At 41.0% G+C, this 25,258-nt stretch overlaps 1 protein-coding gene across 1 annotated transcript in view; it reads right to left on the bottom strand.

The window, feature by feature from the left end:
- The window catches only part of LOC144792390 (putative cation-transporting ATPase 13A4), a 466,918-nt gene that overhangs the window by 148,004 nt on the left and 293,656 nt on the right, over window positions 1–25,258 (bottom strand). Inside the window, exons 19-21 of the mRNA XM_078667375.1 lie at window positions 19,750–19,913; window positions 16,667–16,786; window positions 7,915–7,994 (exon numbers count right to left, since the gene is read on the bottom strand). Of these exons, the coding sequence (XP_078523501.1) occupies window positions 7,915–7,994; window positions 16,667–16,786; window positions 19,750–19,913 (364 nt within the window). The remainder of the gene's footprint in view (window positions 1–7,914; window positions 7,995–16,666; window positions 16,787–19,749; window positions 19,914–25,258) is intronic.

Raw genomic sequence — 25,258 nt, 5'->3', positions numbered from 1 at the left:
GACTCCAAGTCTCACAATTGCAGAATTTTAACATCTCTAATGTTAAGTATCAGGTTTTAGATGTATGTCAGTTGTTGTGTTATATATATGGTTCAACTAGAGATAAACTAAAATACTGGTCGAGTAGCACACTACAGGAAACACTGACATTTATTTTACATGTTCCTTTTTCGCGAGTCCCCACATTTTTCATCCCACTTAAAGACCTGTCTGTGCACATTTCGATTTGACTGATAACAGCCAGCAGTTGTGGGTGCTTCCCGAAGCCAGGTTAGAGCATTTTCTTTCAAAGTCTTTGCTTCGTACAGTGCAAGACAGTGGGCAAGCCACACTTTAAAGGGCCTGACTTTGTTGTGCAATTTGCACAAATCAGTAATTGTTGAACATAATAATGCAGTAAGATATGGGGCAGTTTTTAATATGTTTAATACTTCAAGACTATACTTTCCGAGTGCTTTCTAAACCTTGCTTTCTCACTAAATTCATTTGATTTATAATGCAACATTTGACAATCTTTTCTTTAAAAAAACCTGGAGCAAATCCACCCAGATCCCACGTTTGTCCCTTCTGCTTGCTCGAATTATTTCCCTACATAAAAATCATACCCAACTTTTACGCCTCAACACTTTTAAATATCACCAGCCGCCACTGCTCATTTGTCTGGTTTGAAAAAAACTGTCTCACCCTTTCCCAAGAGTGTTGGAGGTGCAATAAAATTGGGGATTTCTTTAAAGCTTATAGAGGGGCAGGAGCATTATTATCAGGAGTATTCAACATCAAGTTACTTCTGAAGACGCTGAGATAGTAGAAGAGTTGGTATTTTCCATAGAGTTTGTGGAAGTAGGGTGGGTGTAGAATAATAGACATTACAGTTATTCTCCTGTATCTCAACTATTGATGGTATAGACATTCATCTACCTTTAGATTCTGGAGCAAGGGTCACAAGCATTTCTATAGAAAAGTATAAAGATCACTGGTCTGAAAAATGTTGATACCGCCAGAGATATTAACCTCTTCATTTAAAAGTAGTAAAATTGATCTTATTGGTTATGCTTAGATAGAAATTGTCTTTCAGGACAAGATGATAACAGGCACAATGGATGGATCACAGGGGAATTAATGAGTTAGGATGGTGTCACCAGGGGTATTTTTGCATAGTGATCATACCTGGTGAGAAGTGCCCTGTTTCAGTAGTAAACACTGAATTTATTCTCTTCAACGCGATTTGTACCCGTTGGCAATTATGGAGTTCTCCATAGGACCAATGCTCAGCCAATTCTCTATTTTTCATGTCTTTTATTGTGTCGCAGATTCGAATTCTGAACGACTTCCTTGTACTCCGACTATCGCTTTTCTATTGTGGATATCTTCTGTACCCAAAGTTATTTTAATCCATTTTTCACCGATGTCAGCTCTTGTCGATGGATGAGTCGGCATGAAGTGTGACCCCATAATTGCCAAGGGGGTACGAAACGCATTGGCCTAGCGTCTGTGGAAAGAATATCCACTAGAAAACCACCTGATAGTGGAAATATTGGCAGACTACCTATTCCTCTAGTTGACACAGTCACGATTAGCGGCCCCCAGGATTGTATGCCGCATGAGAGGACTTTTTCAATGTGTGATTGGTTACCTTCGCCGTGTATTGCTATTTTCAAACAAATGACTGATCAAAGAATGGTCTTTTTATTCATGCATTGATTAAGTTTGTGGAAACAATGTTATTGTCATTTTTTATTATGATTTTTTCTTTTGTTGTATATATAATATGTTTAACAAAATGTGTGTGTACGTTAAAAATTGAAAAAGGAGGCCCTTTCATGACATGCTAACAAAGTATTATAAAATGTTGGAGTGAATTGAGAAGACTATGTGAATAAATCACAAGGGCTAATGAAAATTAAATTATTGGTCCTCTTTGTTGAGTTAGTACAGTAGTTAGGCAGCTCGATCTTCCGTTCAGTTTACACAGTACAGAGGCCTATTCTAGTTGCTTGTAAGGGCCCAACCCCTTTCTTTCATACAAGTATCTGATAGATATGGCACATTCCTGCCCTTCTCTTTTGCCATAAGGCAGCACAGCAGGAAAGCCTGCAGCACTGCCCTATGGAGAAACTCATAAATGAGGCCCTTATGGTTGATACTAATGCTTCACCACAATGTACTGAGGAAAATGGTCCTCGTAAGACTAACACATCTCAGCACTGGAACAAAGAGCGAGCAACCTTGAGGATTCCACTCCTAACATTTCTTAAATGGTTAAAGACATTGCTCAACTTAAACATCTCACAGAAAACTTAGAAAACAGGAATAGGAGGAGTAATCTCCATCTTTTTTATATTCCAGAAAGTTCAGAAGGCTGCAATATGATCTGTTTTCGGCAAAAGGAGATACCATCAATTTTATGTCTACCTTCTACTTTTCCTCTGTCTATTCAACAATGGTCTCACCATCTTACTCTTCATTTGCATCAGGCCCAAAGTTCCATCCCAGAGAAATCATCATCCTTTTCATTCAGTTCACTGAAGTAATGCAAATACTAGCTACGGCCAAGACCCCGACAGCTCTTCAATGGCCAGGCTACAAGGTGTTTTCACACAGTTTCTCTGTCCCGCTACAGAATCTCGTAGTAATTCCTAGATCTACATCCTCAGTTGAGATCCTTTAACATCAGAAATGGACTACTTCATCCACGGCTCTTAAAAATCACTTTCAAGGGCAAAGCCTATTCCTTCGAGAAACCTGTCGACTTACAAATCTTCATCAACCAGCACAAAACCAATTCCACAGACTTACAGACATCCTCTGGCACATGATTTATCATAATATATCATTGTTCCAATGTTTATATTTTCTGTTTTAGGTACATCATTATTGCTAATCTTTACCATTTATTGATTGTTGCTCTTTCTCTCCCTTTTAACTTTTTCCAATTAGGAACCTCTTGTGGACTCCTCATATAGTACCTTCCTTTATTTTCTGTTCACATCACTACAACTGTCTTCCTCTATGTTACAAATGGTAAGTTCAGTCTTCCTCTTTCAATACTAGTGACTCATGGACATATGTTATTATTGTTCCTTGTTTATAATTTGGTTCATCATAAATGTTGTTACATTTATCTTTTCTTTTTTGTCTCACTCCTACATGTATTAATATCCTGACTTTAGCGTTTATGTGCAGTAGTTGCTCTTGTCTCTCCCAGGTGCCCCACCATCCCTTCCCCCTCTACGGCTTTCCTTTGCCTTTTCTTCTTTTTCAGTATTTGTGGACCTCTGTCCTTGTGATGCTATGTTTATTCATATCCAATTTGTGGAGGTTGTCTTCCTCCACTTCCCCCTGCTCACTTCTTCTTTGTCTTCCGTCTATCCTTTCTCTCTTTTCGCTTCCACTTTTTTGATATGCCTTGAATTTTTATATGAATCAGCAGTTGACTATTTATTCTCAATATAATTCAACTTCGAACAGTTACGTGGAAGGTCAAGGAGCTCAGGAACCCCATCAAACATCCGAATGTTTTATCTCATCTAGCTCACTTGAAAGGTCATATAGTTTTATTATAAGAGACATATCTTAATGAACTGGAGGTTGCTAAACTTAAAAAAAATAGGTAGGACAAATCCTCTTCCTCTCCCTTCACTGAGAAAAAAAAACTGTGTTATCATTATTTGTCATAAGTCTCCAAATATCATACACTCCCAATATCAAGGCATAGAGGGTCGTTGGTTACTAGTTACACGTGCAGTTGATGAAACCACTCCCACTATCCTAAACCTCTATGATACCACCCATCCAGACCCACATTTTAGACATATGCTTTCACGTACTATAGCTGAACATTTTCTCATAATTTAGTGGTGGGAGGTGACTTAATCAAGTCCTTGGCCCTTTTGTAGACACGTCACCACATCATGTTTCATTCACCATGTCTCCTACAAAGCCTTCAAAAACATATTTCTCCACACTCACTCTCTGATTTCTGGAGATTATATAATCCAGACCTTTTAGAATGCTCCTTTTACTCCCCTTCTCATTAAACTCACTGTAGACTGGATTATTTTTTCCTTAGCAAAAGTTTATTGCAACATGTGGTTACCTCACAGATTGGTTCTGTCTTAATCTCGGATCATGCCCAAGTGTTAACCGACTAAGACATCCTTGTTAGTAGGCCTAACAAACCTTCTTGAATGTTCAATAATTTGTTACTTTCAGACGCTTCTTTTTTTGCTTCTTATACCCCTATAATTAACTAATATTTCCAATTCAATAACTTCAATCAAGCACCAGTTACTTTTGCCTGGAAAATCTTTAAGGCGGCCTCAAGGGGTTTTATTATGGGTTTTGTCCACTCTGAAAAGAAATCTGTGCAAGAAAAATCTGTTTCTACTCTGGCATGCCTAAAGTCCCTTGAATATATTTACTATATAAGCAAAAATAGAAAACAAGATCTTCAAGCCTTAGTTACAGCTAAGATTGAATTCAATAAATGTACAAATGAACATGCCTGTAATACACTCCTTACATTAAATGCCAAATAATATGGTGGTAATAATAGAGCTGGTTCCCTCCTAGCTTGTTATTTACAGTGCAGGAAGGAAAAAACAGCTATAAAAATCCATTACTAACAGTTGTTTAGTCATGCTGATATTGCGGCATGCTTTGCTTCCTATTACAAGAATGTGTACACTTCAGAAACTATGCCAGTGGAGGAGTCCCATAATATTTATGTTTCAAACATTCAACCTAGAGCTTCACCAAGGATAGATCGCTTGCTTTTTGACCAATTACTTCAAATTTAAGAGCTCTATTCAGCGATACAGCCTCTTTCTATTTCTAAAGGTAAAATGGCAGCTCCTGAGAGCTGCAGTTTAATTTTATCTCCATTTTGCTAAACTCCTCTACCAATTACTCTTTAAATTATTTACTCACTTCACCAATATAAAATTAGCTTTGAGCCCCTTTTCAGAAGCTACAATATGCCTAATCCCTAAGAAAGATTGTAACTTTACTCAATACAAAAATTACAGACCCAGTTCTTTAATCTACACAGATTGCAAAAATTCTGCCAAAGCCTTGGCCCTTCACCTGTCCTTTAATACCTGACCTCATTGATGTCCAACAATCTGGCTTTATTCCTTATAGAAACATTGCAGATAACTCTTGTACTTTCCTAAATATCATTAATAAAGCTCACAAGTTAAAGGATCTATAGGTGCATTATCTTTAGATGCAGAAAAGTCTTTTGATAGGGTCAATTGATGCTTATTAATGAAGGTTTTGCAATGGCACGGTCTTGGTCCTAAATTTCTTCAACTCATATCCTTGTTAAACTCCTCAACACATTACTTGGTCTTAGCTATCAATAGAAAGTCATCAGGGTTGTCCCCTGTCTCCCTTATTATTTGTTTTAACCCTGGAACCTTTCTTCACCAAGAACTTCAGATAACTTTATGAGGTTCAAAATCAAAAATACTCGCATAAAGTTTAGAGGATATGCAGACAATATTATTTTTTTATGTCACATCCAGACCGTTCCCTTCCTGCTTTCTTTCACAAAGTCAACCTATACTGCGCTATATTGGGCTATAAACTCAAAATAGAAAAATCAGAGGTATTACCACTAAATACATATTGTTATAAAACTATATTTGTCAAAGCTTGCCTCTCATGTAATTCTTCCAAAATCAAATGCTTAGGCACATGGTACGGCAACATTCCCAAGTTCACACTCAAAATTAACTCAGAAGTCTTATCGGGCAAACTCCTAACTTTTCCTCAGAAATGGTTTCCAATGTATCCCTCCTGGTGGGGTTGTCTAGATGCTATCTAGATTATTATCCTCCCATATCAACAGTTTCTTTTGCTTGATGATTCGTATAAATATACCCAAGAGATTTTTCAGCTCTATTGACAAGATTCTCTACAAATGTCTTTGCCTTGGTAAATTAACTTGAATCTCGCTGTCAAAATTAAAACTTCCCAAGTCCATAGAGGCTATCAATTTTCCTGATTTTGTTAGCTACCACAGGGCTTCTTGCATCCAGCAATTAGAAATCGATTAGTGTACACCGCTTGATGCTCCTCAGATGCCCTGGTTATCTCTAGAACAGGCTATGCTATCACCCTTCTCTCATAAACACATTCTTTTTATGACCAATACCCCCCCCTCCAAATTTTGGTCAGCTAACACTGTCTCTCATGTAGGCAAATTACTAAAACTCTCCTCAACCCACTAATCAGTTCTTTAATAGCCCTATTTGACATTTACTAAAGAGGCGGCGAAGGCATGGATGAACCAAGGTATACTTCTCATTTCACAACAATATAATTCAGGTTCTCCTATTCTGCAATCTTATTTATCATCCACATACAATTTCCCACATTTGAAGAGTTCCCAGTTTTATGAAATCTTATGTCTGGTTCAAACTACTTTCATGCAGAATTACTCTCCTCATACCTCCCATCACAGATTATCCCCTCACTCAATTGCAACAATTATCCACCCTTAAGCGGCCTGCATGTATACACTTTTGAAAACAGCTGTTCAGATAGAGTTAAAACACTTATAAAAGCATTGAGGGAAGCTGATCTGGGTCTCATCTGGCCAACCTTGGTGGAGGTCAGAATATGGAGCAAAATACATTCTACGGCTCGCACAGCCAGTCTTACTCAAACATTATATTTATTTATAAAAAGACATTTTTACGCTCCTGCTCATCTTTTTAAGCTGAAACATGCATGAGAAGAGACTTGCTGGCACTTCAACACCTAACCAGGACACATATTCTTCTGTCCAGTCCTGTCCACCTTCTGGCTTTTGAAATATAAGAGCATCAACGCCAACACACAGATTCACAGACCTCTCTCACATGATTTACTCTTTCTGGGCAGCTTACACTTAATTTGAAGTTCTCATGCTCGGGAAATTTGTTGATCTCTTGATCTCCATAGCTATATCTGTTATTACCTCTAATTGGAACTCTACGGATATTATTACTCTTCTATGTTGGTGAAACCAAGTTTGTCATCACCATAGACTGGATAGTTATAAACCTGACTCCTCAATGCAGTTATTTGTTATCTGTAACCATCTCTGGTTGTCAGTGACTAAATACCTATCATGTACTGCTAGAGAGTCGCTCCCTCCCCTCCCACCTAACTGTACAATTTAGACTTTGCAATTTACCTCCACAATTGTTGTCTACACCTAATATTGAATAATGTATATTTGCTATTATATCTGCTGTATTTACTGTTTATTTATTTTGTATACTTTGGAAGGCTCTTGTCCATTTTATATTTATAGTCTTTTACTCTGTTCTTCCTTGTAATTTCTCTTCTCCTTCCTCCTTCCTCTCTTTCTTTCTAATTCAAAAGCTTATCGTCTGATCTCACATTGCCCTTATTTGCTTAATCTCTTGCTTTTTCTTTTTGTGAATTAGATATAGTATATTTATCAGATTGTTAAAGTTGAAAAGGAACATTTTTGTAAATGCATTGTTCAGTTATATATCATGCTGATTGCTCAATACATATCTTTACCTAAAAAAGAGAACCACAGAAAATGTTCACTCTGTGGAATAGGCATTGCTGCTGCTTCCTGGAACAATGGTAAAAGTGGTCACAGGTGGCACGTGTAGTAAGGGAGTGGACATTGCATTCTCTAAAGTACAGCTTCTGACCATGTCTGGGAGTCACCCTGTGCCTGCCGCACACAAGCATGTTCCCAGTGCCCCCTCTACAAACCAAAAACACAAATAGATGTGTGAACTCATGTGCAGTTCTAGATAGCACTCATTGCAACTCACAGCAGTCATTGTACAGTGTCCATCCGTCTGTACTACCAACGAGTATCCCCAGTCAAGAGGTACTACTCAGCCACACACTTCATTCATTTTTACATAGGTTACTTACTCTAATTTCATCAGTTCCTCAACCAAGCTTGCTTTCTGTCTAGGGGACATCCTGGCAAAGATGACTCCATTCATCAGAAACTGAAAGATTAGAAAAAAGGAGAAAAGTTACTCTTTGCAATAAATCAGGATCCCAGTGTTTTGATTTATAATATTTACTACAGACGATGCATCATCCTTAGGTGCTCATAACACCTATAACAATAATCTAACTCCTCAGTCATACAAATTGTATCAAACTCAGAAGGATGAGCAACAGTGGGGCTCCATCAGACACCTTGGAGACATTGGTCCATCTCCTCCAGGAAACTTAAGCACAAGTGAGATGTGGCCGGGAGGGGAGTTGACTGAGTGGATTGATATTAAGACTCAAGTTTGGAAAGGTTGTGCCTTTGCTCCAACTCTCTTCTCCTTGTATCTCAATGACGTGATATATCCTATGTGGAGGATGGCCTAAATGATGCTCCATGCCTGAGTGGCCATAAATCCCCCTTTTGTTCTTTGCTGAGGACACTCTCCTGATTTCAAAGACCCCTAGAGGATTACAATGCTTGCGGAGCAAATTTGAAGTTTTTTGCACTTAACGAGTGCTGGTAATAAACCACTCTAAGACCAAGTTCATGACCCTCAACCCCCATAACACATTCTGGGGCTCGATAATGCTGGGGGGGGTCACCCGCTTGATAGGGTCAGTGAGTTTTTTTTACCTAGGGGTCAGGCTAACCAGATCCATGTCATGGACTCCCCAGTTTGAGAAGAGTAGTTTAAACCAAATCCACGACTCTGCTGCAATATTAAGACTCTACAGAGCATCTCAAACTAGGTCTATCTCACCAACACTTAAGGTGTTTAGAGCTAAAGCTGAGGGCAGTGCCCTCTATGAGGCTACAGTCCAGGGCACCTTGAATTTGACTAGACTTGGGATAGAAGAAAACAATTTTTTGAGAGCACAAAATTGTATATATTTGTATTTTTAAGTGATGGACCAGTTTAACTCTAAACAATATATCCTAGACATTATTTTTTAGGGGCTTGAGGTATGATACTTTTAATTTATTGTAAATAATGCATCTCTAATGTTTTAGGATGGTTTCTCTTTATTACACTAAATGCTCTTTTAAAATGATTATTGATGTATTTTCTTAATGGCACATGATCGTTCAGTGTTTTATCTTTCTGTTTTTCTGTGTTTCTATTAATTGTACTGTAGTGTATTGGTCTATGTACTTTTATGGGCAAACAGCCCAAATAAAGTATATGGATGATGTAACAGGATTTAAGCCTGTAAGCTTCAGCTTACACACAGGCATCACCTGTGAATGGCTGGTGGAACTCACAGAATGTGTCCTGCACTGGGATTGGCTAAGGAGGCGTGCTTTGTACACACCAGATTGTACCTGGCACTGGGATTGGCTGAGGAGACTCTTGCCTTGTGGTGTCTTGAGGAATACACGCAAGATTGCACCCTGCACTGGGATTGGCTGAGGAGACTATTGCCTTTGTGGTGTCTTGTGGAAGTCACAGATTGTACCTTGCACTGGGATTGGCTGAGGAAACTCTTGCCTTGTGGAAGTCAGAGATTGTACCTTGCACTGGGATTGGCTGAGGAGACTCTTGCCTTGTGGCGTCTTGTGGAAGTCACAGATTGTGCCCTGCACTGGGATTGGCTGAGGAGACTCTTGCCTTGTGGCGTCTTGTGGAAGTCACAGATTGTGCCCTGCACTGGGATTGGCTGAGGAGACTCTTGCCTTGTGGTGTCTTGTGGAAGTCACAGATTGCACCTTGCACTGGGATTGGCTGAGGAGACTCTTGCCTTGTGGCGTCTTGGGGAATGCATATGCCCCTTGCTCCAATTCTGATGGAAGCACAACCATACCTTCTAATAATGGTAGGTCTCCTGTACTCTGAGGCTAATGAGCTAAAGATCCTTGCAATCACCCTTGTAAAGGGAATTGATGCTGATGTGTACAGTCTTCTTGGAGGTGGCCTTAGTCTGAATGGACTCCAGTCTTTGACTCGGCCACCACAGCAGCATCAGTGGTGCTCACATGTGTCGATTGCTGCTCGGCGTTGCGTGCTTTAGTCCAAAGCATTCTGCATTCCCACCTCTCATCAGTCCTCTGTATATGCATGGATTGTATGAGGCACTGAAAGAGGGGGCTCGTGGTCTCGTGAGATGAGTGCAGCATGAGTACTTGACCTGTACCTGAGCATCCCTTTGGACTGTGTATTTCAGCCTTAAAGCACCCCACCTGCCAACGATCTCACTCATATATTAATCTACTAATGGTATCCCGGGGCCCCTGCCCGTCCCCAGCATAATGTGGCGTTGGGGTATTATGATTGGTAACTCTTAGAATACTCCCTTGGCATGGCAGCACCCCTCTCTGAAGATATGTTGGGCTCAGCAGAATGTTTGTTATTCTTAAAATATTATGGACGTCAATGCCATGAATTTACACATTACATGTCATAATGTTATTGATTCTTGGCATAATATGGACACCAATGACGTGAAGGTGCCCACGTCTGGCCAACTCCAGCAGAATGATGAGGGTTATTAGCACATTGTGATCATCCTTAGATGGCAGTTCTGGCCCTGGCATCCATGCCATGAAGGTGTTCAATTGTGGCCTACAGTGAGGGGACAATTATTGGCAGGTTTGTGAATTTATTTGCATACTCTACCCATTACTTGGAACTAAACCTGCGGATGACTTAAGAAACAGGGACCACTTAAATATTATTCTGTTATTGGCAAGACAAGCTTCAAGACCATAGAAACACTTCAAATCAGTTCCATTCACCTTTGGTTTCATACAGCCCCGTTCTTTCATCCCTCTGCTCACTTCTTTATTAAGCAATCTACCCATGCACTCACTTGGTCATTTATTGACCCCTCCATGAATTCCTACATCTTTGCACTCACAGATGATTTCCTCATTCACTTATGGGCTCACTCATCCAAACAATCGTTCAGCCATTGACTTTTATTATTCATACGCTCACTCATCCACACAAGCGTAAACACAAACTCGCCATCCATTGAGAAGCCCTTTCACTAGATTGTTGTTAGGGCCAAGTCACAACTTGTCTCAAGGGCCAGAGTTACACAATTTAATGAACTGTGTTTGACACACCTGGACCAGCTCCATAAACCCATGGATCAACCACTGGCAGGTGCCCTCCAATGCGTTATTTGTGATTATTCCTGGGGGGGAGAAGGGACCTGGGGTGATAATAAATTGGTTTGAGTGGTGATGATGTGTTGAGCCATGTACAAGCATGTCTAATGGTGGGCTCAGTCAAGGCTCTGCTGGTGATCTTGGGGAGGACAATGGGCTATGACCTTCATCTCTACTGCTGCCCAGTCCTTCAGTGCTACATAAAATGTTCTTGCTAATACGAAAATCAACATCACTATTTCCAATGACTTATATTCTTCCACTTTTTTGTGGGGGGCGTGGGTGGGTGCTTTGTTTCTTACTTGGAATGATGCACTGCAGTTTAAAGTGTTCATTTTCTATTCACCAGAGATGGCAGACTGCAGTTTGTTTAATTTGAGGGATGACCATGACAATTATTGAAAGTAATGAATCAGCTGCTACAAGGGAGTTGGGTCCAGAGGAACTTCCATGGGGCGGAGCAGCTTCTGGAAGATGTATGTTCTTAACAAGGGACAGATAGCACAGACACACTCTACAATTATCCTGTTCTTCTCCTCTGGCCTCTTGATGATGTATGACCTTGACAGGAGGGTAGAGACCACATACTCACTCTGGCATTATCCTGTTCCTAATCGCAGGCTTCTTGATGATGTTGGACTGGAGTGAGTCCTCCTTGACAGGGAGCAGAGACCGCATACTCACTCCAGCATTATCCTGTTATCTATTGTGGGCTTCTTGATGATTCATGACCTTGACAGAAGGACTGAGACCACATACTCACTTTAGCATTATCCTATTCCTCACCGCCGGCTATTTGATGATGTATTACTGGAGAGAGACTACCTTGACAGGGGGACAGATAATGCATACTTACTCTAGCATTATCCTGTTCCTCACCCTGGACTTCTTGATAATATATGACCTTGACAACAGGACAGAAACTGCATACTCACTATAGCATTTTCCTCTTTTTCACAGTGGGCCTCCACCTAAGGCATATTGAGCCTCTGTGTGCTGGAGAATGTGAATTCCCCAGAGCGTTCCTCCAATTCCTTTTGCTCGACCTTTTCTTGGGAAAGAGTGGCAAACATAGTTTGCTTATTCCAGTCAATGGTGGTTAAGGAATTGTTAAAGCTTGTGTTTCTCTTCCTCACTGGACAATGTCACAGGCACAGCAAGAAAAATTCAACAAAACCATCACCATCATTTCCTGAGCCACCGGTGGGTGAGAGGGAGAGTGAACCTCCTTGTGCTATTTGAAGAAACATCCACTGTTGCATGAGAGTGCACCAGTATCCCTCTTCTTCCTCCCTGTGGTGGCTTGTGGTTCAGTGATGTCATGCACTATTCCCTCCAACTTTGCTCTTCTTTCACTCCCTCATCTCTAATGTAGGACTGGGCCGAGTTCCAAGAGTTCCGCTACGTCGACTCCACAAACTCAACCAAAAAACTTTGCAAGCGGCGGATGCGTTACTCTACGGCATGTATGCTTACTTTTAGTGCTGGGTGTTTGTCCAGTGCTGAAAAATCAGCATGAATGCCACCACGCAGAGCACAGTAGGACGCTGCTTCTTTCTGCCGCTCAAGTAGATGTTTTACTTGAGTGGAAGCTTCCTCAACGCGAACTGAAGATTTCTCAATGTGAGCTGTAGCGACCATTCATGACCCCCGCGTTGAGAAATCATGCAGGGAGACGGTCAGAAGTAAAATTTCCTCACTCACCAACGTAACTTTGGGGATTGCGAGTGAGGAAAAACCTCCACTATGGAGTTTTTTGTAAATCCGTGCTCTACGCAGAGTGGGAAGAACTCTGCAAACTACTTGAGCAGAACAGAATTTCACGCCCAGGCCCTACTCTTATGTCACGTTGTGAGATGGGACCACAGCACCTTGAAGAGCTGTGTTTTGGTGCAATCAAATGCCTTGAATGTCTTTATTTAAGAAATTAATCAACACGCCGAGATGGGTAGATGGCAGTGGTTTATCACTGGGGCGGTAGAAGATTCTTGCAAACTTCCTTTGTCATAACTGGGATCGTAATGGTTTGGCTGATGGATGCTGTCATTGCGGTAATGTACTTTATCATTGCAATACAAATAGTAAAAAAGAAATGAATCTACAATTAGGAGAGATTTATATCCCAAATCACACTTCCAAACAAAATGGACAGACTGTTAAGTTTGCAAAACTAATGTCATCTCAAAAGTCTAGTTTTCCCTATTGAGGCCAAGAAATTTACACTTTTTACAATTTTTTATGAAAATAACATGTTGTAAATGAGTGAGCTTGGAATCTGCTACACAAATCTGTATGCAAACAGCATGTCAAGTGCTTGCTTCCAGCTAGGGCCAACTAGGCATTCACAGATTATTTCATTACTGTCATTATGATACTGGAGCAAATAGTCCATGGTCAAACTCAAATGTGCAGCATTTCCAGCCACTAGACAAAGACTTGAGGTCCAGCCCTACCGGTCATTGCTTAGCAGTTCAAGGGATTTATAGAGTGTCACCAGCTTCCATCATGCTGCTTCAAGGCACATGTTTTCACTGGCAAATGCTGAAGGAGCAGTGTTTATGTAATTCAGAGATCTGATGCTACACCTGGAGGCTTCATTTGTGCCTTAGACACCGATGTATGACGTTACAACGCAGGCTATTACAACGCCTGCCTTTACAACGCGGTTTTTACATCGCATACCATTACAACGCATAGCGCTTTTGGGTGCTGGATAGTGAATAGTTTAATTTACTATTCCAACTCCAGTCCCCGTGGACACTAGGGAAGGTGTTGGATAGTAAATTAAACTTATTCCCTATCCTAGAGCGCCCCCCAGCGCAATGCGTTGTAATAGTTTGCGTTGTAATGACCGCGCTGTAATGGTAGTGCGTTGTAAAAGTTTCATTGTAAGTGATGTTTACCCTTAGACACCTATCTGCAAGGGCATCATGTACTTCTGTTTCTCTCTAAAACTTAATTAAAACATTTTGCTTTGTTAACTTAATGACATTTTGCAAGATGTATGGAGTACCAAACTCAGCTTTAGCCGCAGGTATTAGTTTTGTTACCGGTAATCAAGTTAAAATGACTAAATCAGCACAGTCTAATTAATCTTACGTGATAGCCCAACTGCAGCCACATTCAGGTATGGCAAGCGAGCAGGTGTAATCGACTATTCATTTATTCCATTGGATCCGTTTAAACTTTTAAATGTTTTTAAGGCAGTCATCCTTGGAGTTAGCGACTATCTCACCTTGGAGATAACTTTAATGTAAAAATACAAAATAAAAAAGGGCAAATAGAATGATCCATATTTTCAAAAGGCACGGAAACCCAAGTAGTTTCGAAGGGACCGTGGGTACAAGTAATTATACAGGACCAAAGGTCCCTTAAACCCTTACACCATAAGTCAAGACACAATAACAAACACAGAGATGCCATGATATCTATGTCATATAAATCCCAATAGAAAGTTGTAATTTTGTTTACATCAACAATAAAGAAACAAGAAGAAGTGGGGAAATTACACCTTCCCATTGGGATTTATGTGACATAATTATCTTTCAATCTCTTTGTTTATTATTGTTTTTGACAATTTATGGTGCAAGTGACCATTGTTCCTGTATGAAAAAAAAGAGTATTCCAGCAAATTATAGACTGATTTCTTGGCTTGATATCATACCCAAGATTTATAAAAAAAAACCTTTAGATACATCTTGAAAGTTGGACGTTGGATTTTGGCATTTTAACCAAAAAACAAGCAGGTTTTATGGAAAATAATTCTACAATTGACACTTGATGATCTCCGGTTGGCAGCCAGGAGATCCATTGCAATGGCTGGAAATCTGTGCTGATGCTTTGTTGGTCTCCAGACTCCTATTTACTTGTGGACCAGGCCGCATTATGGAACAAAGCCGAGTGTTACAATATTCTCAATCATTTGTTATTTAGGATCTAGCAGTAACACTCTTGAATTGGGGTGGATTTTAATGAGAATCTTATTCCATCTAAAAAGATCTCAGTCGAAAAGTTTCACTGCCCGGGTGTGTTTTAGATCCTTTTCTTTTCAACCTTTTTTTGCAACTAACCTATTTTATTTTACTGGAGATTATTCAGTTTTCCCTAAAAGTATGAGAAAGGCATTAACCGTGTGTTGTGTATATTAATGAGCTAGCACTTACGGTCTACACTCCAAACGGGGTTACAAAGAAAAATCAAAGTCCTCAGTGAATACTGTAAAGCCAATAGATTATATATCTATGTAGAGAAGGCTAAGGCACTGGTCTTTACAAAGCTGGCAAAGAAGTTTGCCTTGTACCTTGAAGATGCTTCAGTTGAACAGGTCAATGTCTACAAATACCTTGGTCTTCACCTCACTTAAAAATGAGCAGTGAGATAAACATGTATTTCTATTACAAAACACCTGTACTCTTTAAGAGAAACAAACATAAGAAGTTTGATACCTGATTTGGTGGCCTCTCAGCAGAGCCAATAAATTAGGCCTTCATAGGAAAATTATTGTCCCAAGCCCTCTATGACCTTTATGGGACATAACTATTGACCTCTGATGCCAGAGTAAAATGGGAACATCTAGAGAGTCTGTGCTTAAAAATACTTTTTGCATTGTTGGGTATTTCAATTAAAAGTTCTTTAAGAATAGTTCTGGGCTAATCTTCTTGAGATTTACTTCTGCAATCACGTGCTCTAAAGTTTATAATCTTGTTAAATAGTGATATTGATAGTGAAATGATTTTCATTATGTCCCTGAGGCACATACTTAATTGGTCAGCTGTCCCCTTGTGTGATCTGCCTGAAGGGATGCCATTTTACAATTAGAAAGCTCACGTTTTATGGCCAAAGTAAAAAGACATCTGAGTGAAATAGCAATAGACACCAGTTAAATGAAAGATATAAATTATCTGTCCTCCCAGAAATCTGTGATGCATTCCTTTGAAGGGATTGGAGTTTAAGGTATTTCCCTATTTGTCTCAAGTTCCTGATGAATATTCTCAGGCACAAATAAGGAATGTGATTGACTCGATTTGGAGAATAAGAGATCTCCGAGAAAAAATTGTTTCAAATACAGATTTAAGGGTTATACAGATTTTCATTTCCTCTTAGGCTTTCTGTTGATTTAGGGAAAAAGCTGCTTGTCCTATATTTAGAAAATATCAAGATACGAAAAAATCATCAGCACTAGTCACTTTATTCAAAATGAAATATTTAGATGTTGGAACTACTTGGATTGGATATAATAAGTTAACTCAGAAAGGATCTTTTATCACTTAACCTCTGAGTTTATATAAATAAAATCATTTGTCAACAAAACAAAATATCTGAGTTTGTAAAATTGCTTATTGAGTTTTACTTGCATTGGGTGTTTGTAAGAAAAACGTATAAAAATATATTATGTTAAAGTTAAGTTAAGGTTGCACATTGCGGCTTATGATAATGTTTCTCTCCATGGAGCTTTGACATTGAAAAATATGTTTTCCTACCTTCATATAATAATAATTGTTCAATATTTCTAAAGGATTATGTTTTGGAAATAAATACATTTAGAATGGTTGAAAATCTAACGCTTACTTTTGGGAGCAGACTGTAGAAGTGCTGAAGTATAACTTGGTACGTTTTCCCATCCATGGCAAAGTAGTAGTTTCCCTGCATTGCGTAGCTGAATTTTTCTTCAACGCTAATGAACATCTCCTGTAATCAAAAATATTATTACAAAAGTGTAATCATTAATTGGTCGCTTGCAGAAATAACATCAAATGAAAGTAATGACATGAATGAATATCCCTCTTCCTGCACGACACTGCAGACTGATGGCAGGACCAGGAGCTCTTTAATAAACTCCTTCTCACTGTAACAAGATCAAGACCACCGTTGTTCTTGGGAAGAACATTGTGCCATCAGACCATTCCTCAACGCTCGCTTGCTTTATGGCGCTGCCCTCTTCCCAGAAAGTTTGGATCTGTAAACATATTGTCCCATCACATGGCATAAGTGTGCTCTTGGCAGTGCCTCATGCCTGAATCTTCTAATTATTTGTGAACTCTAAGGAAATCCATCTTTTCCACAGCCCCCTCATTCTACTCAGGACAGCTGGTATATTGACCTCTGCAGTGGTTGCTGTCTGCTAAGCAGGACCATGCAAAATGTTGGGTATTTGGGTATTTTTATGTCCAAATTGTCTTTGGTGTCCCTCTAGTAAGACACCTTCTCATATGCAACTATATCCCTTACCCCTAAGACCCATATCATAGGACAGGTCTTGCAAGGAGGGGGTGTGGATGTAACTCCCTTACTGCCTCTAAAACGTAACATGGTTTTAGCTGCATATTTACCTTGCAGCCTTGGCTATCTACTGCTATAGAAAATTAAATGTGAGATTAATTTGTCAACTTTTAATTGGAATTTATTTAAAAAAGTATTTTCTCAATGTGTTGGTTGCCTGGGCTAGAAAGACCGGTAACAAGTTTAAAATGTGATTATCTAATACTGTTGAAGAAGAATCTCCCTTTTCCATTGAAAAGGGAGATCCACCAGCCCCAAAGGAGGCCTTCTGATAGAAGGCCACACAACGTACTGAGCCAAAGAAGATTCCTCACGGGGGCTGAACGAGGAGGGTGAATAATAGAGATGGTTTGCAGCAGAGATCTCTTCTCAGTTGGAAGAGGTATTCTCCATTTTGGATTTTTAGTCCATGAAAACTTGGGATTGTTTTGATACCCAAGGCATGTACCTTAAGAATGTTCTGAGGATTGGGGGGGTCTTTATAAGCGATGATTGCATGGTTACCCTTTAAATCCCTGTCCTACATTTACTCCAGAAAGAGGCTCTGCTGGGCTCTGAACAGGAGGAAGACATCCATTACCACTGCATTGAACAGTTGTTCATAGGTTCAGTTGAGCTCCTAATCCGCTCCTCTTGATATATAACTGAGATTGAAACTCGTTCATGGTGCAGATGAAGGAGAGTGGGGACGGAAAGCCACTCAAACACTTTCGATTAGCCATTAAAATCTTCAACAAAGCAGAAATCTCTGAACAGCCACAAAGAAATATTTTTGCTCCTAGTTTTACTCAATGTTGAAAAAAAAATAAGTTCTTAGTTGTTCCCCAGCGATGCTAAACCTCCTCATGGAAAAATCATGAAATATACCAAGTACCCATCTAAGAAATGTCCCGTTAACATTACTGCTGTGGTGTGGGACATTCTCCAGGTCTGTCATGCTTTTCCAAGCCATTCAGATTTCCTTTTTCTGCTTTTCTAAGAACTCACATTATTTTTATGTTCTACTGATATTAAATATTTTGCTTACAAGCATTTAGGTAGACAGTTTCATGCTGATTTGCCCACCGAGTGTGGTATTATATTCAGCTCAGTGTCAGCCTGATGTCACAGATAAGCACATTAACATGTCTGGAGAAGCACTCACAGAGGTCGTACGCAGTGGACAGAGGGCAGGCGAGCTTCCTTTAACGGAAATTGGGGCAAGGTGGAGCCATGGATAATGCCCCATGCAATCATGATATGATCATGGCACCAATATGAATATGAAGGGCTCTTTATATACAATGCAAGAATCTTCAACACACAAACATGTTAACAAACCAGCGACTTGAGGAATCGAGGGTGGCTCCGCTGTTGGATATGTGTGCGATGCGCTAATCCAGCTCCAACTTGGCCATAATCGCAGACAGAATTAGAATCTTCTCAAGAGATGTTTGGAAATGGAGAAATGTGACGGGAACTTAATAACACAGTGTGCAAGACACTGTGAGCTGACAATGTTTACAATGTTCACTTTAGGGATCACAAATTCACAACAAATGGGTAGCCCCTTCCTTTTTTAATACCCAGTAGCTGTTAAATATTGTATGAATTAAAAGGTAAATTATTATTTTGTGAATGACGCATTTTTACCCAACATACTGTGCTGTGAACATGGATAGTGTATGCTGGAAAACCATTAGAAAGACACAGAATACAGAGCGGATGCTTTTAACTAGGCCTGGGCCGAGTTCGCGGAGTTCCGCGTTACTCCGCTACTCTACACGGAGCTCCGCAAGTGGTGGAGTGAGGTAGGAAAAATGCAGTTCATGGTAATTTTAAGTGCTGGGTGTGTGTCCACGCTGTGAAATTATTGCGAATGGCACCATGCACAGAGCAAGCGTTCGCAGCTTCCTTTCTGCCGCTCAAGTACATTTTCTACTCGAGCAGCATTCTCAATTCCAACAGACGGTTTCTCACTGTGAGAGGTCGCGAGCAAATGCGGCCACCCGCATTGAGAAATCCGACCTCCCACGTTGAGAAATCTCGCTGGGAAGCTGATTTCCCTCACTTGATCTTACCAACTTGACATTCACAAGCACAAATAAAGAAAAATCTCCCAGAGAGAGGAATTTTACTCACAAGTGCTCGCCAATTTGATGTTGACAAGCGCGAGCAAGGAAAAAAACATTGCGATTCTTGTAACCCCTCAAGCACCACGTAATGCGGATTGCAGAAAACGCCGCACACTCCGCAAGCAGAGTTCACTGCCCAGACTTACTTTTAACTTACCCCTCTGTCAAGCTCTACAAATTTGGATAACAACTCTATCTAAATCATTTGCTGTGCCACACTCATGCTAATGAGATGAATACCTGGAAGGCATTGCTTACATCCATTCTTTCCCTCTTGCTCTTCTTATTGTCCACCTCTCCTAGGGTGATAGATGCTGGGCTGGAGACTTCGGGTCCACAGGCAGTGACCAGGATACCAGTGCTAGACTCTGGGATCATTCCAGATCGTTTTCCAACAGTCAGCGCCGTCTGAAGGTTGTCACCTGAGGAACATATACATCAGTAATCTAATAAATACCACATGCTGACACCTAAACATCAACAGCAAACACCAAAATGGAGTGTTTAGGAATGTAATCCCATCATTGTGTTTTGCGAATATGGTTCCCTTCTCCTGTGTATCACCGTCCGATTCCAAGGATAATTCCAAAAAAACAAAATGATGTAATTACGGATGCCCTATTAATACTACAAGATGCTGTGGATACTTTGTTGATCACAGATATGTTAAGTACACAGACCGGCAATTTTAGAAATTATCCATAAACTGACACGTGGAAGAACAAAGATTAGAACAACCTTTTTAAGCCCTGAAGAAGTCCCAAGAAAGGGATGAAACGTGTTGGCAAAGCAATCCTGTTGTCTCTGCAAAGAGTATTATATTGAAATAAAAAGAACTGCGTGTCTACAATCAAAATAACTACGTTCTACGTTTTTCATTGGGAAGCTACCTGTTCTATTATAGCTTTGGTCTTATGAGCATTATACCACACAGTTATTATACATTATATATTTTATTTGTGCTTCTCGGGTGCAGGGTCAACTTTGTGAAAAGTTCGACTTAGACCAATTAATGGAAATACCAGAACATATCGCAGATCGGACAATCTAACTTATCAGTGGGGCGAGCCTGACCTCTGGGTCCTTTGCGAACAGCAATATATCATCTGCACACATGGAAAGCAAGAGGCATCCATGATGAAAGCTGATGCCTCCATGCAGGTGCTTTTCTTAGAGCTGCCCAGACTAAGGATCCATGGTCAATATAAATAATACAGGAGATAGGGGTTGTCCCTCGTGCTAATTGGAATGTGTTTGATATGAGGCAATTGGTGGAGACATGGGCTACCGGTCATGCATATTAGGGCAAGAAGATTGTTGTGTATACTATATCGTCAGCAGGTCTCAAACAAAAATGGCCAATACGGAGAGTCGAACCCCTTTTCTGTGTCAAACAGTATGACATCTGCTCTAACCTCAGGGTTGATTTGATTGATCAACGCACTAACCGTGCAGAGATTTGATGTTGTGGATTTATGTGGGATAAGCCTTTATTGTAAAGAAGCAACTATGCACTCCTGCAGGAGAGCGAGCTTGGTGGCAAATATGTTAGCAAGAATCTTATCATGGTTTGTTAATGAGAGGGGTCGATAAGAGGCACATTTAGTGGGTTCTTTTCCGGGTTTACCGAGGAGAGAGGTGATGACTTCTTGCATCAAGTGGGCAACTCCCTGTTTCAAAGTGCCTTTGCATATACCTCAATAAGGTGGTAGCAAAAATGTGTTTGCAGGCTACCTAACAATCAGTAGTGAGCCCGTCTGTACCTGGGCTTTATCTCCAGCAAGTGAATCAATGGCGGCAATAACCTCCTCAGAGGAGATCGGTTGACTCAGAAACTGTCGATGTTTGTCCTCAAGCCACGCCAGTGCTACTTCGTTTAGGTAGCTACTAATATCTTCCAGTCCAGGGACCCAGCGCCTCCAGGAGCATAAAGACAGGAAAAATAATCAACACATTCAGATAGACTATCTTCATTGTTAGTGAGAACTGTTCCACCCCACCCCTCAATCTATCAATATGGGGTCTAGCTCTCTCTCTAATGAGCAATCAGGCCAAGGTTCTGCCAGGCTCTCCCATTCACTGTACTGTTCTGTCACAGCTTCAAGGGCCTCCAAGCTAGCCCTGAGATGTGTAAACTACCTAAGGATGACTTTCAACACCCCTGCATGCTTCACTATTGCCTGCCCTAAGATCTGGACCTTATTGGACCCCCCATATTAAAGTGTACTTGGGGAATGCACCACCATTAATCTAAAATTGCAAACCGAAGATTATCTTTAAATACAGGGTTCAACAGAGAGAAGCCAGGAAATTTCCAGTATGGGTGGCCGAACGTGGAGCGAGAGAGGGCAAGTTAAAACACAACTGGTGAGATATTGAAAGAGTGTAGGGCAAATGTCAGGCTGCTGATTCAGAAGTGACATTTCTGGAGCGGCAAGACAATAATCAACTCTTGGGTAAGACTCATGGTGCGGAATAGGAAATGAAGGGGCAGATCTACAAGAAACTTGCGCAGTGCCGCAAGTCGTTTTGCTGCACTGCATTAGTTTTGAAGCACAGGGATGGAACATATTTACAACAATATGTCACATCTCTGTGCTTCCCCCTGCGCTAGTGCACAAACTGCTGCTATGTGCCGGTGCAGGCATCCTTGCACCAATGGTGCAAGGCTGCCTGCATCGTGGGGAGGGCCACCTTCCTGCACAAAAACAATCAATTGAGGTGATTTCCTCTTCCAATGTGTGCTGTAGAAAACATTTTCATATTGTTGAATGCATATTTGGTGCATATAAACTGATCAGTTCTCATTTGGCATTTTCTAGGGTGCCCACTAGAATAACAAATCTTCCAGCTCAGTCATAATAGATCTGATGAAGCTTAAAGGTAACCCTTGGCAGAAAAATCCACTCAGCTTCACAGTTTGCAGTGTTTCTCCCACTCCGTGTTTTTCCTCGGTCACATTCACCAACGTCAAGTTGGTGAGTGCAAGCGAGGAAAATCCACCTCCCGGCGAGACTTTTCCTCGTTCGCGATCGCCAACATCAAGCGTGAGCATGGAAAATAAACCTCCCGGCGAGATTTCTCAACGTGCTGAGAAACTGCACGTTCGCATAGAGAAAGTTGCAGCTCGAGTAAAAATCTACTTGAGCAGCAGCAAAGGAAAGCTTGCGCAGTGCATGGTGCTGTTTACAATGATTGCATAGTGCAGGCAAGCATCCGGCACTGTGCAATCACCACAAACAGCATTTTTCTACCGTACTCCGCCGCTTGCAGAGCTCCGCATAGTGCAACAGAGTTATTTTTGCATTTGGCGTAACTCCATGTAGTGCAATTCCGCGAACTCCGCCCAGGGTTACTTAAAGGTTATGTGGGGATGTAGGAAAATACAAAATCCACTGGAATAAGTACTGTATGAAGAGAAGTAAAAATGAGGGATCACTCTGGGCTGAAGGAAGATGGGTGTTTGGGTGCCTGGTGTGTCTCTTCAAAGAAGTCCACATTGATCTTTTTAGTGGGCACGGCATGTCAAAACTCTGGGAGCTTTGCAACAGTCATTAGGAACTGTGATATTCCAAGTGAGTCATTTAAGAGGGAGCCTATGAGAGGTCATAAGAAAGAGAAACATACCAATAACCAAAGGAGTGGGTGAAATCCATGTGGCAAATAAATCGCATATTGAAAACCATAGGGTGTACACGACCAGTGAATCGACTGACATGACAACACCCTAACCCCCCAACACTGAAAACCCCAACATTCAGTGCAAGTTTGCTTAAGCCAGGAACTCAGGAACTCATGAGCAAAACAAAAGCCAAAAGGTTATATACACCTTGAGGTGTGACATCACTTCTAGGCAAGTCTAAGTGAAAGAACATAATAGCAGATCAAATAAGATGGCGAGGAGTGCGGCTACCAGTAAGTCCAGGAGAGGAGAAGGATAAAGAGAATCTGAACACCACAACCATTGCCCTACAAGAATTCGTCACAAAGGGGATGCTCCAGGCAGCTTGGAAGTGGGAAGAAGAAGATCAGTCCAGCTTGGAGATTCAGTTGTCTTGAGTGCTGGCCTGAAAAACCAGCCAGTGATGCATACGAGGACCTAGAAGCAGACTGCATCTGGTTAAGCTGATTATGAGTTCCACTAGAATGGCCTCTAGGGAGTCCAAATGTGATTCGGCCACAGCACCTAACAGGTGATCAGTAGTGCATGTGGACGATTCAGTGTGGTGTGTTTTTTTATCAATGTGGCATTTCCACTGCTATAGATCGCCTTGCCCATCACAATCAGTGATGAAGGAATGGGTAGAGAAGCAGGGCAATCTACCCGCAGAACCACAGCGGAGACCAGAGAGGTCACAGGTACCAAATGTAGCGCAGAGCACAAACTATCCAAGGCTGCATGTGTCTTCAATGACAGGCAAGATCAGGTAGGCACTCTTATGGGAGGGGATGAAAACAATGTATAAGGCCCCGTGGTGGGGTTGAAGTTAGCATTGTTCACCCAACATTTGTTCTCCATGAGGGCCACTGTTACTCAAGCATGAGGGGAGGCGGCAGAGTCCCAGGGTTACTACTTGGTTCCGTCTGTGGTGCACCATAGATCACACTACTCAGCTCCCTCCTACCATCCTCTTCCAAGGTCTGGAAAAGCACAGCACTTGTGCAGCAGAGCCTAAGGTGGGGACACACCCAAAGGACACTGTTAGTTGTGCCTACCAGACACCGCAGGTGGGAAAGGGAGCTGGCCTCAGACTCACCAGTAGCTTCTGATGCATGCAGTCTATGACCAGTGCTGTGTGGTCATTGGCAGCCCAGAGGAGCTTAAGACATCCTACCCAAAGAGTGAAGCAGGAATTAATATGTTTAGTGGTGCCCCGGTGCTCAATAGTGCCATTGCGGAGCATAGCTCTGTGCTAGACCGCCTTCAACGTTGCCTGTGTGGCTACGCCCGCATCCTACACAAAAGTTACAGACACATCATTGCTAACAATTTACAGACCATAGAGAAAAATAGAAGAAAAATGTTATGGATCAGAAGCTTAAACTTTAAACAGTCACACACCGCCTGTTGTTTCCCTAGAGACGGGGATGGCGGACAAGTATGTTGCCGTATTTCAACACTGGAGACTTCTTTTACATGTTTTAAATTGGGGTTTCCAAAATATGAGTTTGATTCTGAAGGTCTTCGGTGGTAAAAACATCATTCAATTGTTTCATAAAGATGCCAAAGTCTTCTTCACTCTAGAGAATTACAAAGGATCTACCAAAGAAAATCCATCTCCAGTAGATGCCTGACTAGATATCCATTGGACTAACCACCCTAGATAGAGGAACTTACATATATCACTAGTGGAGACACCTCCATGTGGGACATCAGTTCTTCCAAGATGTTGAGCCAGGCATGGTGATAAAACCAGTGCCAATTTTATGGTGAATTGTTGACTACCTTTTCTGGCAGATTAAACTCCGCAAAATACCAGTCTGGAATCAAGTAGCAGAATTTCTACACATTGCACATAGATGTTGTAAAGCTGCTCTTCCCAGGCGTTTAGCCCTAAAATGGCGTATAATCAAATAACGTCCTGGCAGACAAAAATTAAATACTCAATCAAATTTCAAAGGAGACTATTAAGAAAGGTTTTGGTTTGAGGAAATGTTGGTAATTGGCTCTAGAATACAGTAGAAGGTTTTTTTTTTTCTGGGGGGAAATTTCTCATATGAAAAGTGGTTTAGCCCAGTATGTCATGGGAACATTAACAGGTATGAG

This window comes from Lissotriton helveticus, chromosome 11, assembly GCF_964261635.1.
Source record: "Lissotriton helveticus chromosome 11, aLisHel1.1, whole genome shotgun sequence".
Classification (NCBI taxonomy): Eukaryota; Metazoa; Chordata; class Amphibia; order Caudata; family Salamandridae; genus Lissotriton; species Lissotriton helveticus.
Note: the sequence above shows the minus strand (reverse complement) of the source record. Positions and strands in the feature narration are given on the sequence as shown.